We start from the raw sequence: 15,068 nt of genomic DNA, 5'->3' as shown, positions 1-15,068 counted from the left end.
TTTAAAGCCAAACTGATACCACTCATGCTTCAAGCCTTCAATGCGATCTCCGCCCAATCCCACTTCTCACATCAATCTCTGTCAGCCCACATTACAGTATTGCCTAAAGAGGGAAAAGATCCAGCGCTTTGCCAAAGCTATAGACCTATATCTCTGCTCAATATGGACATTAAATTATACGCTAAACTTATAGCAAACAGAATGAAGTCACTTCTGCCTAAAATTATCCACTCAGATCAGGTAGGATTTGTCCCAGGGCGCGAGGCTAGTGACAATACCACTAAAATAATTGATTTGATCCAGCACGTCGCCCCTACCAGTAATTCAACCGTCCTACTATCCACAGATGCGGAAAAGGCATTTGATAGAGTCGACTGGGATTTTATGCAGGGGACACTTCGGCATTTGGGTTTGGGGCCTGTGGGACTGGCAAGAATCCAAACATTGTACACACTCCCGACGGCCAGAGTTAGAGTTAATGGAGATCTACCAGAACCCGTTAAAATAGCCAATGGAACAAGGCAGGGCTGCACCCTCTCGCCCTTGATTTTCATCTTATGTATGGAGGCACTCGCGCGGTCAATTAGAGCAAGTCCGGATGGGAGGGAGAGAATTTAAACTAGCACTCTTCACGGATGACCTTCTTGCAATCCTCACAAACCCAATTGTCTCTATTCCGAACTTCGTTTCGGAATTCCATACTTTCGGAGAGCTATCTAATTTTAAAACTAACTTCTCAAAGTCAGTGGCCCTCAATATTTCTTCTCCACCTAACGTAATTGAAGGCTTGAAGTTGGCTTTCCCCTTTGCCTGGCACCCCACACATATTAAGTATTTGGGAGTGATCATAAATAAAGACAACTCAAAGATTTTTGCAGATAACTTCCTACCCATTACTGCAACTATACGTTCCAACTTAAGGGACTGGCTACAGAAGGACTTTTCCCTGATGGGTAGAGTTAATATTGTAAAAATGAACCTACTCCCGAGAGTTCTATATCTCCTTCACACACTCCCAATCCATCTCCCCACTTCATGGTTCAATGAGCTACATAAGGCCATTAGACATTTTGTTTGGAGGGGCAGGAAACCTCGTTTCAAGCATGACATACTATATAAGCACAAATGTGACGGTGGTCTTCAGCTGCCACATTTTTTCAACATATGACGCAGTTATGCTGAACAGGGTTCTTGACTGGACAAGAGCAGGAGGAGACAGACAATGGGTTTGGATTGAGGATTATGTATTAGACACAGCTATTGATCTTGTCCCATGGCAGTCGTCTCTTCCCAAGATTAAACACCCGACTATCTCCCCTACCCTGGCCAGATGGTCAAAGCTGCGAACTACTCCAAACATTTCCACAAAACACTCTCCCTTGACGGCACTTTTTGACAATCCAGATTTCCCACCGGGCCTCGCAAGACATTCTTTCCAACATTGGATCCAAGTGGGGATAACCCGTGTCGGCCAGCTGGTGGGCAGGTCTGGAGTCATACCTTTTGCTTGATCTACAGGCAAAATGGGGCTTACCCAATGTGGAAATTTGGAGGCATATTCAATTGAGACACTTTGCAGGTTCTAGTGGGGTCCACGAGGAGGCAGGTAGGACGTGCACGCAGTTTGAGACCCTATGCACGGCGGCTCAAAGCCCCAGGCATACATTATAATCTATATATAAGATCTTGATCGCACATCTATTCAAAGCGCTACCCAAATTCACCAGGGACTGGGAGCGAGAGTTAAACATGGACATACCTGAGTCAGAATGGGGAGTCATATTTCAGCGCACTCAAGCCAGCTCAATTAGTTTAAGAGTGGTTGAAACACACTACAAAATATTAACTAGGTGGTACCGGTGCCCAAGCCTCTTGGCAAAGATGTTCCCCGGGGTCCCAGATCTCTGCTGAAGATGTCAAGGAGCCTCGGGCACCCCTTTACATATATGGTGGGAATGCTTGGCAATTAGACCTTTTTGGGATGCGGTTATTTTCATCTCCAAATCAATTGTGGGAACCGATTTACCAAACTGCCCGAGATTTTGGCTACTCAACGATACGAACATGCCAGTCTCTCAATTCAAAAAGTCCTCGGTAAAATTTCTCAATAGCGCTGCCAAGGCTGTGATTCCGGTTCACTGGAAATCACCGTTAGCTCCCACTATAAAAGAATGGTTTACACGAATAGACTTTTATATGGCAATGGATGAAATAATCTATGCGGCACAGGATAAAAAGAGCTTTCTACGTAATGTGGTCGGAATGGATCAAATTTAAAGACTCAGTGTTTGCTCAGTGGAATGTTTGAAACTTAACTCCCCCCCCCCCCCCCCATGCCTTTCCTCCCAACCTTCCCTTTTATCTTTCTATCCCCCATCCCCCTTACTTTCTTTTATTATTTTTTATAGAAGTTTAAGCAGTTATACGCCACTTTAGGTGAACCTGCAATTGTTGTAATGCATCGAAATACTTGAAGTACTATATTTATGTGTTAATACTGTTGCATACACATGTATATGCAGTTTCACTTTAATAAAAAGAGATTACATTAAAAAAAAAAAAATGGCGGTGAAGTGGTGGATACACAAAACAGTGTTTTGTTTAGTGGAGGACCAGTCGTTTACATACAACTTCACATTAAATGGATATCTGTGCAGTTATATGGAGTAGTACCTTGTATTCTAGCAGCAAGCAAGGTCTATTAAACTTAATTTGGTGCATGTCATATTGCTGTGGTTTTGTTTGTCAGTTTTTTTATTTTGTTTTGTCTTTTTTGCCTCGCAGCATAACTTTGGTGTGTATGGGAAAATCTGTTTGCAGTATATGGCAATGATGCAGAATGCAAAAAGGATCTGGTGTCAAAACACCAATAGCTGCATGTATTTTGACACCAGTGAGTATGAGGCTTACAACAACCTAGGTCACCTTTGATGCCACCTTCCTGGAATGGACAGTTTAGCACTTTACTTTAGTGGTCTTCATGAGAATAACATTGTAGCTTATTGTAGTGTCTGTTCCACGCGCGTATCCAAGACTTCGCCCGCGCTGCCCCTCTCCACTGGAACAAGCTCCCTTCATCAGAACTTCCCCTAATCTGTCAAGTTTCAAACGGGCCCTAAAAACCCACCTTTTTCTTAAAGCCTTTCTGTCTCCCACTTAACTTCCTACCTTATCTTCTGCTTCCGTCCCCCTACTCTCCCTCTCTCCCCTGCGTCTCTCTGTCTGTCCACCCCTCCCCTTAGATTGTACGCTCCTCTGAGCAGGGCCATCTCTCCTCCTGTTTCCACCACTTCTAACTCTGCTCTCCAGCTACTTAGCCCTCCTCCTCGAGGCTCCACTCCACGTCCACTCTCGCTTCCTCCTCCCCCCTGGGGGTCTCCCTGTCTTCTGCGCCCTCCTTCTTGGGCCCCGTCGTTTGCGGATCCTCCCTCCCCCTTCCCCGCCCTCTCTAGCTGTGCATTGAGCTTACGGAGTTGCTGTGTTTACTGTACTGTGCTGTCTCCCATTGTATTGTAATTTTGTTTGTCTCTGTACGGCGCTGCGGATGCCTTGTGGCGCCTTATAAATAAATATTAATAATAGCTTCCTTTCGGTAACTATCTGTGCAAGACAGTAAGGCTGAGGGTGTGATTGAATAGTTTGTAGAAAATACCTCTATTGAATATGGCACATCTATAATAAAAGTGACCCTCCCCTCCTGAGCCTGTAGATTACCTCAAAATTGAGAATGTCTGTTCCAGTACAAGGGACAACAGATTTAAGAGAGTGGGGATCATTCTTGCAAAAGGAGATATTACTTTGTAATTATACAGTTGCCAGAGTCTCAAGGGGTATATTTACTAAACTGCATGTTTAAAAAAGGGGAGATGTTGCCTATAGCAACCAATCAGATTCCAGCTGTCATTTCTACTCTGTGCGGTTGGAGCACCCACCTCCTATCAAGCTCTCAATAGGAGCCTTGTTTTCAGGGGCCCCAGCCACTCTTTTGGGCACTACACTAGTGTCGGTCTATTTACCTGCTCTGATGAGAGTCTGACTTAGAAACATAGAATGGGCAGGGTGTTGTCCCTCCCAGCATCTAGGAGCTGATAAATTACAGGGAGGGTGGGCCGGGGAATGGGTTAGTGATAAACACACAAAACCAGCACAGCTGACAACACTAAACCTCTATATATCTATTTGCAATAACTGATCTACAAACACGCACAAATATAATTATCACAAGATATCTTTTTAAGAAAAAAATTCAGTTTTATTGAAAAACAATTAGCTATTGACATACAAAAAAAAGAGTTCCGATCACTTCACATATTCCCAATACAAAAGTTAAAAAAAAAAAAAACAACTCTTAAAATTTGCATTATCCAAGTCAAGTGTTGCTGTTTAAAGTATAGATGGTCATATTGAGTGTGATAATGTAACAGAAAAATGTCAAGTTTAGGATTCAAACATGGAGGCAGCATTTACACTGCTCATGAAAAACAGCTTCACCAAAAACCACATACTGATGTTTATCTGCACCAGTTGCCTTTAAACCAGACATTTTATGGGCTTAAAAATAATCCTGAGAATATAGCCCATCAATTCACTAAGGAATAGCAAAATCACAGAGATTTTACAATCTTTGTGCCCTCTGACTGTACTAGTAAATAGATGGGCTGCATTCTCATAAGTTGGTTTTCCCTACAAAATAGCTGCCTCAACTGGGCAAGTGATATGTACTCATCAAGTGTACATGAACTGTACATTTGTCTGTGCTGTTTTATCCTGATGATTTGCATCTTGTGGCTAGGTAGAGTCAGAGTCAAAAATGCACCACAAGGAGAACTTGGGCAGTTAATATCTGGAACAGCAAAATCTTTTGTAATAATGCACTTGTACAATAAAATCAGTGTAGTTTACAAAATCAGCCTTTTAATTCCATGTAAATAAAAATCAGTGATACCACTAATGGGACCGATTAAATATATCATTAAATAAAGGGGTACTGCCACATGGTAGCCGTGCATTCACGATAGTTTTTAAAAGCTGGTCCTTTCCAGTCATTGTCCTTGCATAGAAACGTCACATTCTGCTGCTCTCTCACAGAGGCAATTAAAGAGGAATTAAACTGAAAAATTAATTTTGTTATAGTGTAGAGGGTGTCATGTCTAACCTTTATTTTGATCTCAGGACTGTTCTGTTTACTAAAGAATTTTGACATAAGTGACATGCTGCCATGTTTCTGATAAAGTCTGACCCAAGTCCGCGTAGTAATAAACAAAACTGGACTGATAGCAATGTATGTCAAAGTCTTCATTCAGATCTCATTTATTGGTTTCCATTTCCCACTTGAAAATGAACATATTTCAGTTATAGCATTTCATTTCCCCTCCCCCCCCATCCCCCACACACTTAGCCTATAAAACATTGTATAAAATAATTTGAGGGATCTCATTGCAGCCCTTTGTCAATAAAAGCTTGCAGAATGTGTGTGAAAATAAATATATATATATATATATATATATATTTCACTTTAATTTGTATGAATGGATTTCTTTTACATAGAGTTGTAAAAGACGATTGTATTTTGTGTAATGTAGTTCTACTTTAGGAAGAACCTGTTCCCTAATAGGTAGGAGTACCAATTGCAAGAGACAGTGCATTAGTCTATTATCTCAATTGTATAACAACTTTTTTTTTTTTTATTATACAAAGTTTCCTAAATGCATTAATAGCAACATTTTTTTAGGCTATGTAAACAAGTTATTCTTATTCCTAATATGCTGCTGCCAACAATAAAGCTTGTACTGTAAAACACATTCTCTCCCACACATATTGGTTTAGTAATGTCCCCAGTTACACATAGTCTGTTCACATTGGTGAAAAGGACGGGAAGCGATGGCAAAGTGAGAGGCTCATCGTGCAGTTATTTGTCTCGAGGAAAAACAGACTATCAATGCAGCAAGGAAAAGTCAGGAGAAAAAAAATAAAATAAAAATATAAAAGTCTCCAAAAAAGGACACAAATGTACCTTGTTACACCCCCCCCCTCCCCTCCCCTCCCCAGTGTAACAAAACAGCCTTCAATTTAATTAAGTTTATTTATCCTTATGAATCTGAATCAAAGCTTCTCCAATGGTCAAGGTCTACTTTTCCTCTTATCTTCGAAAAGACTCTTAAGCATATACACTTGCATAACAGACACCACAACCATCACCACTAAGTTGACTATAGACCAGAAAGTCACCCTCTCGAAGTTGCTCTCTTGGATTTTACGATCTCGTGCCTCAAAGGCCCTCAGCAGATTCTGGACCTGGAGACTTTTTCCTAGTCTTCCTTTCACGCTGTTAATGGTTTCCTGGATAGAGAGAAAACACGCAAAGCTCACATGATAAACAATACTTTGATATGTGCTAATCAGAAAACAAGTGTCCCCTGGATTATGTGGGACTCCTGGCTGTCACAATCCTTAGTTCTAGTATAGACCACATAAAACACAAGAATTAAGTGTGGACAAAATGACTGCCTGCTGCTTGAGGCATACCGAAATGCTTCTCATTTTGGAAACCATGCATTTGGTAGTGTTTCTTGCAGGCTAGATCAAACATGTAAATAACAAGTACAGGTGATAATAGATATCAACTGAACAAAGTAGTGTGTGAGGCACTCCTGTCCAAAAGGAATATATCAATGTAAAATCAACTTTATTGATGGTTACTTAAAAATGCGACATAGACAAATAGTTTAAAATCATATAGAAAGAATGATGGCTGACAGATCATTTATAACAGCATTGTGTTAAAGTACTAAATGGTAAAAAAATAATAATTATATATTACATAAGCAAAAATATTAAACTTAAATCTAGATAATTGACAAATGAATTAAATACTGCACTTTCTACCTTCTGGGCACCATAGGCTTACATAAGCTACATGAACAGAGTGAGATGCTCTATACTAACATAAATCAACGTTTTTGGATTTTAGTTTTTTCATCTGTCGCCGTATCCTGCACAATATCTATCAGGGGACATGTTCAGCTTTCATGCATGTTTCAACTTTATTACCAAGACTTGTGTGTACCTTCATCAAGCAGACAGTAACACCCATTTTCTGTTTGCATTATGAATTTACTTAGATAAGAAATTCAAATGTAGCTTGAACTAGGTAAATATTAAAGCAGCCAAAAAATTAAAAAGTAAATGTTACATTTGGCCCAATAGTAAGGGTCAGTGAATATACTGTAATTATCAACAAATATGTGTAAGTTTGTCAACCGGTCATTACTCATGTTTAGATCACATAAGTAAACTGTTTTGATGTACTCTAAGCATACTAGTAGCATATGCCTGGAACAAGAGAATTCAGGACTGTAGCAATACTAATGAGAGCTTGAAGAAGTGGGGCGGTATGTGCCAGTATGACATACAAGCACCAGCACAATCGGCCTAATATTAGTGTGTGTGTGTGCCATTAATGATGCCGGCATGGCACTAAAACAATTGTCATGTCTGGCAATTATCCAATCAAACCTCAGTAAATTTGGTTGGCAGATGATGATTTGCCTGTGTGTGTGCAGTCATCTGGCAACTGCACTAACAGGCCCCAATTCGATCCAGCACGCAGCCCAAACACAAAGAAAGATCTTGTCACATGGCCACCTAATGGAAAGAGGTTTGATGCTACATATTTCAGAACAGATCAAGGCTGTACGTTTTCTACCCAGACTTTGAATAATAGATATTTCATATACTGCATTGTTTTGCATTGGTAGCAGGTGTAGAAGGGTCAGTTATGGGACTAACTTTGTTATGCTTGAACCCTGTTTTGTTTTTCTGTTGGGTCTCCCTTCCTCCCCCATGCTGCAAGGAATGTTGTATGTATAATAATGCCCATTGTGGTCTGTTGAGCACTCCTGTAAGGAGTCCTGCCTGTGTTCTGTTCCAGGTAGAAAAGAAGGACAGCAAGCTGAAACAACGCTAAGTGCAGCAGGACTGCTGCTCCGAGGTTTACTTCCTATACTAATGGAGCCATATGTGGCTTAGAGGGTGCAACAGACAGACCAGAGTCCTGGAACTTACTTTGGTTGGGAGATTTAAAGATAAATTTCCCAGCCCAGGCTTAGTGTCACCACTAAGTGAACAAATGTGAACAAAGTCCAGGCTGATTCATAAGCAATATAAGTGAATCAACCTGGACTGGTTAAAGTGACAGAGGGCTGGCCTACCACCTGCCAACATGTGTGAAAACGTCCCACGTAAAGTGTGAGTACATACAGTTCCTTTAGGTGGGTGTTTATGCGATACAGATCTTTTAAGAGCTATTGATGAACAATAAACATTACTGTTCTTAAAAGGTCCTGCCCGATCTCTACAGGACGGCTATATGTGCTGAAATCCTGTGATCTACATCGAAGAGCCAACACGCTCATCCTTCTCCGGCTGTCCGGTGTTGAACCCAGTGCCCAGAATTAGCAATCGGCCTACTACTCTACAGTCCTGGACCAAATTAAGAAGTCAAAATGATCCAGTCACCAGCAAAGATGTGCTACAGCAGCTGCACACACCAGCAAGTAGAAAACGGTCCAGGTGACTATTCACCTAAAACTGGGGGCATCACAGTGGTGTACATCTGACACAGTTGGCAAGTGTCTTAGGCCAAGAAGCACCAGTAGAAGTGGTCAGTAATGATGGGTTACTCAAGGGAAGAGTAACCACAAAACAAAATGTAAAACCCCACCCCCGAGGGGGTGGTGAAAGGGTTTCTTATATATGTATACACATGAATTCATTAAGAATTGAAAAGAAGTCTTTCTAAAACTTCAATATAAGATAAACTGTATGACTTTAACCTACTTTCCAGAATATCAACTGGAGAACCTTGAAACGAGGAGTGTCCTATGTTCTAGATAAATATTTACAGTATAAGATGTACTTGTTTACTTTCGAGTACATAACCATCCCTTGTTATTGAAATATAAAGTTTATGATGTACTGCACAAGTGGGTTTAATACGTATGAAAACAAATTATTTCAAAAGCATATAACCTGATATTTTCTAGGAATGAGGAGTCTACTCCAATGAGCAAAACAACTGGAGAAAACAGCTGTTTTCTCAACAGAATGGTCATCGCAGTTCTTCTTTTAATTTCTCAAGGGACTCTATTGCCGCCAGAGAAGACACCCATTGATCCATCACTGCAGCAATGCAAAATGTTACTTACTGCTGTCCACTAGACATGAATTATAAATAGACCCCTGAGGGAGCCAACTTAAAGACATAATCACTGTGCTAAGATTGTAGTTTTTCCACCACAGTGGTGAATTAATCCCATCATGTCACAGAAAACAAGATGTGTGTGTGTGTGTGTGTAATAATATATATATATATATATATATATATATATATATATATATATATATATATATATATATATATATATATATATATATATATATAAACAAGTATCTCACTGAACTGACACCTGAACTGTAGGCTCTGCGCTATATATGTGGATGAGCTTGAAACGCTAAAAAAACAAACTTAGATGAATGAAACTTTTTTACTTCTTCCTTTAAACATATAGAAAAGTGTTTGTTTGACACGTTCCTCACATCACTACTCCATGCTGTTGGGGGGGCCTTATTCCTCCACTATCAAACCTTCAATTTGTGGATCCCTGCCCCTTGTTAGATATAGTCTTGTGCTCACTAACATAAATCACCCAAGTGGACAGATTGATACCCCCGACAAGAGCAACACATTCATCTCCGGAAATACAATGTGCTGCTGTGAGCATTCTTATGAACTGATCTAGGCAAGCATGGCAACAGTACAGAACACACTAACCAGGATGTCCTCCAACTTCATGTCCAACAGATCTGTGCCTATGACGTAATTCTTCCAGTCTTCTTGATCATTCTCTTCACCAGTGATGTGATCTAATATCAGTTCAAAGAAGATCACCTTTTCTGATATATGACTGAAGGTGTTGTCAAAGCAGAACTGGTAATCTCCATTTATAGTCTGCAGCCTGCGTGAAAAGAGCAGGTTTATACAAGATGACCAGTATAATCCTCAGCCCACCAGAAATATCATATAACACTTACGTGTGAACACCATCTGACTGTCGCTCCTCCGATAGGACGATGTCTCCATTCGGAGAGATGATGTTGAAATCGATATCTAAACTTGCACCATCCAGAACCTACACAAAGGAGACATTGAATGTAAGTCTGCTGTAACATACATCACAGAAAACAGGGCATTTTCCTTAGTGCTCCAAGTCAGCCAGCCTCATTTACTGTGTGCAATGTCTTGGCTTTGCACAGGTGCTCTTAGATGAACCACCCAACGCAAATAAAACTGCACGCCTGCTCTTCGCTCTTTGGAGGTGGAAAGAAGCGCAAAGTGCATAAAGGTAATACAAACTCCACCCTCTACCACACCCTTCAACTAATAAACCTTCCCATCTGTCTCGTAAGATACAGCTTGGCTTAGCCCCATTTACAGCTTCAATTAATCACGAGAGTGTGGTTTCATTTGGGCTATCTACATTAAGGGATTTATTCATCTTCAGATGCAAGTTCCTTTGTATGCCGTATCTCGCATGAAATAGCTCTGCGCATTCTCAAAAACAAACATTACGCCAATGAACGCAACTGCATGCTATTCATGTCTGACTGCAAACAACATTTACAACTGCCTACGATCTTGAAGTGTGGAACGGGGAATGGAAGGGGTGGATGAACATAGGTCATATACAGTAAAGGCGTGCCCACACAGGTGTAGCTGACTGAAGTCCTGGGTTTCTCCTAAGTACGTATTTTTGAACCGTATCATTTGCACCAGCTTCAGGGCAGGTGTAAGTGCTGACTGATAGTGATGACTAACATGGCATAGTCTGTTTTAAAAACTACATATATGCGAGTCACTGGATAGAACAGAACATGTGTATGCAAGCAAGACAGACTATAAAAATGGATTGTATGTACAGCATGCTTGCAGTTTCACAACACCTGGAGAGCCACAGGTTGGCCAGACCTGGGTCAGTGCATACCCCGCCAAACTGGACATGATCAAGTTGAGCAGCTAGATCAAATCTGGTACACATTTGGACCTATAAGTGCTGTGTGAACATGACCACATGATCAGACCAACTATGGTCATCTTCCAACCAGAGTAAGAAATAGTGTGCTTGGTCCTCCTATTTATACACCCCCTCCCACCACCATTTAAAGTTGGTATTACTGACCTGACAGATCCCTGTGATAAAGGACTGCATGTAGCAGACCCTGGGGCTCCAAAAAGAGCACCCTAGTAAAAAAATTTCCATAGCTGGTAGAACAGCTTTAAGACTGCATGGACATAAATGTGCATTTTTATTCTATTGAAACAGAAAAATTATCTGTTTATAATTTTCTGTGTGCACATCACACCCTTGTCATCCATAAAAAAAAAACATTTATATCACTAAAGATTCCCACACACATCAATTCTATGAATTTTAATCAAAATATCATAAGTGTGATCTATTGAGCATACACAGGAAAGAGCTTGCTTAGTTATGATTGTTCAATCTTCCCTCCTACAGTTAAACAGTTATTGGGTAATCAAAATGTTCATACTTGGAGATCATAGTTTTTAACAATTTGTGTTGATTAAAATCTTTGGTGTGCACATGATCACATATAAGTACATTCTGAGTGGGGGGGGGGGGGGGACCTGTATGTATGTGGGCTTCCTTAAGCGACATAAAACTACCTTCAGATGGGGAGGGCTCTGCAATAACTCTAAACAATACAAATAAACCAGTTAAATTGAAACCGTAAAAGTTTCATAAGCACTCTGCAATGCTGCCTGGCTTAAAATAAAATACGATCTACAAATAGGCATGCAGTCTTTTTCAAAGGTCATGTAACAATGATGTTGCAACTTCTCATTGGCTGGACAAAAAGTAATCCTGCTGTTCCGTTTAGTTTGTCTTCTTGCTTAGAGAACAACGTATTTATGTCAAAGAAATATAAATCAGCTAAAGTCTCTGATATATTTCAAAATTGTTACTAAATATCATTTTCTGTTTACATAATATTATACATATACATATATTGAATAGTGGCACAGGAGTTAAATGAACACTTGAGCTACTACTGTAATTCATCCGTATTACTTATCTACTTTACAGTTGCCAATGACCCCGATTTCTAGAGACAGACTACATATTGGTCTGTGAAAATTGTGCCCCCTGACAATGACTATCATCTTAATAATGACTAATTGCCCAGTGTGTCTCATGGTCTGTGTGCTGAACACAGTTCCCAAGGTTTGTTCTTATTCCAAAAACATACTAGTAGGTTAATTGGCTGCTATTAAATTAACCTTAGTCTCTCTCTGTGTATGTTAGGAAATATAGACTGTAAGCTCCAATGGGGCAGGGACTGATGTGAGTTCTCTGTACAGCGCTGCGGAATTAGTGGCGCTATATAAATAGCTGCTGATGTGTACATACAGTATAAAGTCATTTACACCTTCATTATACTATGATCATCTCATGAAACAGGGCAGAACTCTATGTCCTACATATGTGTCCCTACAAACTACATTGACATATTATAAGTTATGACCATTCTCTATTATTGTACTGGCTGGGCACAGAGGGCAACTTACCTGATACTCTATCTCCAGAGTGGCATCCTGCGTCATGGGCTGGAAGAAACACTCCTTCCGTCCGGCTTGGATAGTGATGGTGAAATCATTATCCACGGACTGTGAGAAGCCCGAGCAGTGCTGGACAGTGTAATAGGCGAGTATGAGGGTGATCAGTGCCTCTTTCCCCATGCCAGCCCTGTACCCAGGACCCAGAGGTGCTGTGTCCTGATTGTTAGACCCAGCGGAGCAGGGAGCATGTGCTGCACCTCCTCTCCCTACGGTGGGGTGTGCCCGGAAGAGGTGACTGCCACCAATCACTGCTCACCCTATGGCCAGAGGCTGTGTGAGCCCCCAGGAGGGTAACTGCCTCCTTCACTGCTCTCGGATTACTAACCAATCCATTCTCTATGACTACTGAACATCACAGAGGGACAGCAAGTACTATGTCAGCTGCCACAGCCGGCTCCGAGTTCATTTGGTAAAAATTCAACCAAACAATAAACTTCTGGGTAATGTAGTTTTTGGAGGAATTGATGCCTTCCATGGTGGGCTATTTGTCACTCCAGCTGCTGTACAATTACAAATCCCAGCATGCCTTGCTGCCGGCGTCCCACTGGAAGTTGTGGTTCCACTGCAGCTAGAGAGCCGGAGGTTACCTGCAGCTGCTTTAAACTAACCAAGAACTACAGTTCCCAGAATGCACCACGCGCTGATCTTCACTATCTGTGATTCCTTCTCTGCTTATTTCATATTGTCTAGTAAACAAACATATTTATGTGCGCCTTCTAACATGGCGTTTTCTGCCGTTAATTTTATCAGGCTGTATGGCATAAAACATAGACTTATTTAGCAATAAAATAAAATGAAATACAGAATATATTCATGTGTTAATAAATGTCAATAAAGTTGCAGCTGACAGAATCGTCGCTATAGAGACCGTATGGCGTCGCCCGGCCCTCTTTGTAACGGGCGCCTGCCCTACTGGTTGTATAGTAAAATGCGGGAGGGTGACGTCATGGGCTCCCCTCCAACCACATGGTAGAATGGCAGCTGTCAGTTTGGGAGGGGCCGCTGGCAGTGACGCTGGGGGGTGGGGCTTAGTTGTGTTGTGGAAGTTAGGGAGCATGATATGGAGAGGGTATGAATGGAGGCCGGGTGCTTGTTATGGTGAGTGGTCATCTGTCCTGCAGACAGCAGTGTGTGATGCTATTTATTTTATTACTAAATACTTCCTCTCTGTTACATTAAGTTTAAGCAGCCTGTGGCTCTCCATCTATTGTTGAATTGCAAACCCTAAACAGACCTACCAGCTTGTTGGGACTTGTAGTTGTACAATAGCTGGTAAGCTACAGCTTGTCTACCTGTTGACGATGATACTTCTACATATTATGACTCTAGAGCAGCAACCCTGCCCATAGACTGCTCACTATAAACCATAGTAGAAATTGTACTATGTGAGAATTTATGGGCAGCACTTTGTTTTCTATTTCATCCATTGGGGCTGCACTTTTTTAAAAAGTGTAGAAATGTTTTTATTATACCGAAGCAATGTTTACCTTGGATAAATAGGTACAACATTTGTATATCAGAAAATAATTATGTTCCTGCATCAATATAGGGTGTAAATGTATTAATTAGTAGATTGAAAATGGATCTGGTACATAGTTGTAGTTCCAGATGTATTTAGTGACTTTGTGAATACTTATCAAGAAATATGTCCACACACCTAATGGCATTGTATAAGGTCAATGTTCTTACACTCCAGTATTTATGTACCTGATAGAGGGCAATCTTGTAAGCCCCAAAACGTGTAATTTTTGTCATTTATCGGCACAATGAATATTGGAAAATCCTTTTTACCTATGTTGTAGCTGATGACATTTTTCTTCTTTAGGTGGAACTAGTACACATGTAATACTCGATTATAGGAGGTACTGAAAAAGAGAAAGTTTAGTTAACATTTGACATCTACAGAAGGGAGGGATTGAATGTGTATATTATTACATTTAACTAGAACTGACGGTCATGAAGGGCTGTAGACTATACCTACCTCTCTGCTGTTTCTTTATGTCAGGGCAGTGTGCTGACAGTATTTTTTGCTATGCAAATTATTATCAGAAATCTGTTGCTCTAATAGAAATTGCATTGTTTTCTTTAGAGCCATCTCTAATGAAATGGAATTGGATGTATCAAAATACAAAGCATTATTCACCATCACTCACTATTCTTGACAGGCAAAAAAAAAATATTAACAGTAATTAAAGATTTAGGAGTTCTGATATTCTGTACAGATTTTGTATTGTTAGTGAACAGTAGTTTTTTTGTATTATGCTGAAAAAATAGGGAATTTGTTCATGGAAATGTCTTACCAAGCAAGAGGCCTAAAGTGATGACATTGCATGAAACTTTTTTTCATAATTTATCATTTATTATGTCA

General features: G+C 40.5%; 1 protein-coding gene across 1 annotated transcript; it reads right to left on the bottom strand.

Moving 5' to 3' along the window:
• Positions 1 to 4,230: 4,230 nt before the first annotated feature.
• TMED5 (transmembrane p24 trafficking protein 5) lies at positions 4,231 to 13,059 on the bottom strand. Its single transcript, XM_075182360.1, has 4 exons — positions 12,650 to 13,059; positions 10,093 to 10,190; positions 9,833 to 10,016; positions 4,231 to 6,339 (listed from the first exon to the last, which is right to left on the bottom strand). Exons 1-4 carry the CDS (start codon positions 12,818 to 12,820, stop codon positions 6,121 to 6,123), a joined length of 672 nt encoding a protein of 223 aa, XP_075038461.1. The 5' UTR covers positions 12,821 to 13,059; the 3' UTR covers positions 4,231 to 6,120.
• Positions 13,060 to 15,068: the final 2,009 nt, after the last annotated feature.

The sequence above is a fragment of the Mixophyes fleayi genome, chromosome 8, assembly GCF_038048845.1.
Source record: "Mixophyes fleayi isolate aMixFle1 chromosome 8, aMixFle1.hap1, whole genome shotgun sequence".
NCBI classification, from domain to species: domain Eukaryota; kingdom Metazoa; phylum Chordata; class Amphibia; order Anura; family Limnodynastidae; genus Mixophyes; species Mixophyes fleayi.
This window is presented reverse-complemented; position numbering and strand designations above follow the sequence as displayed.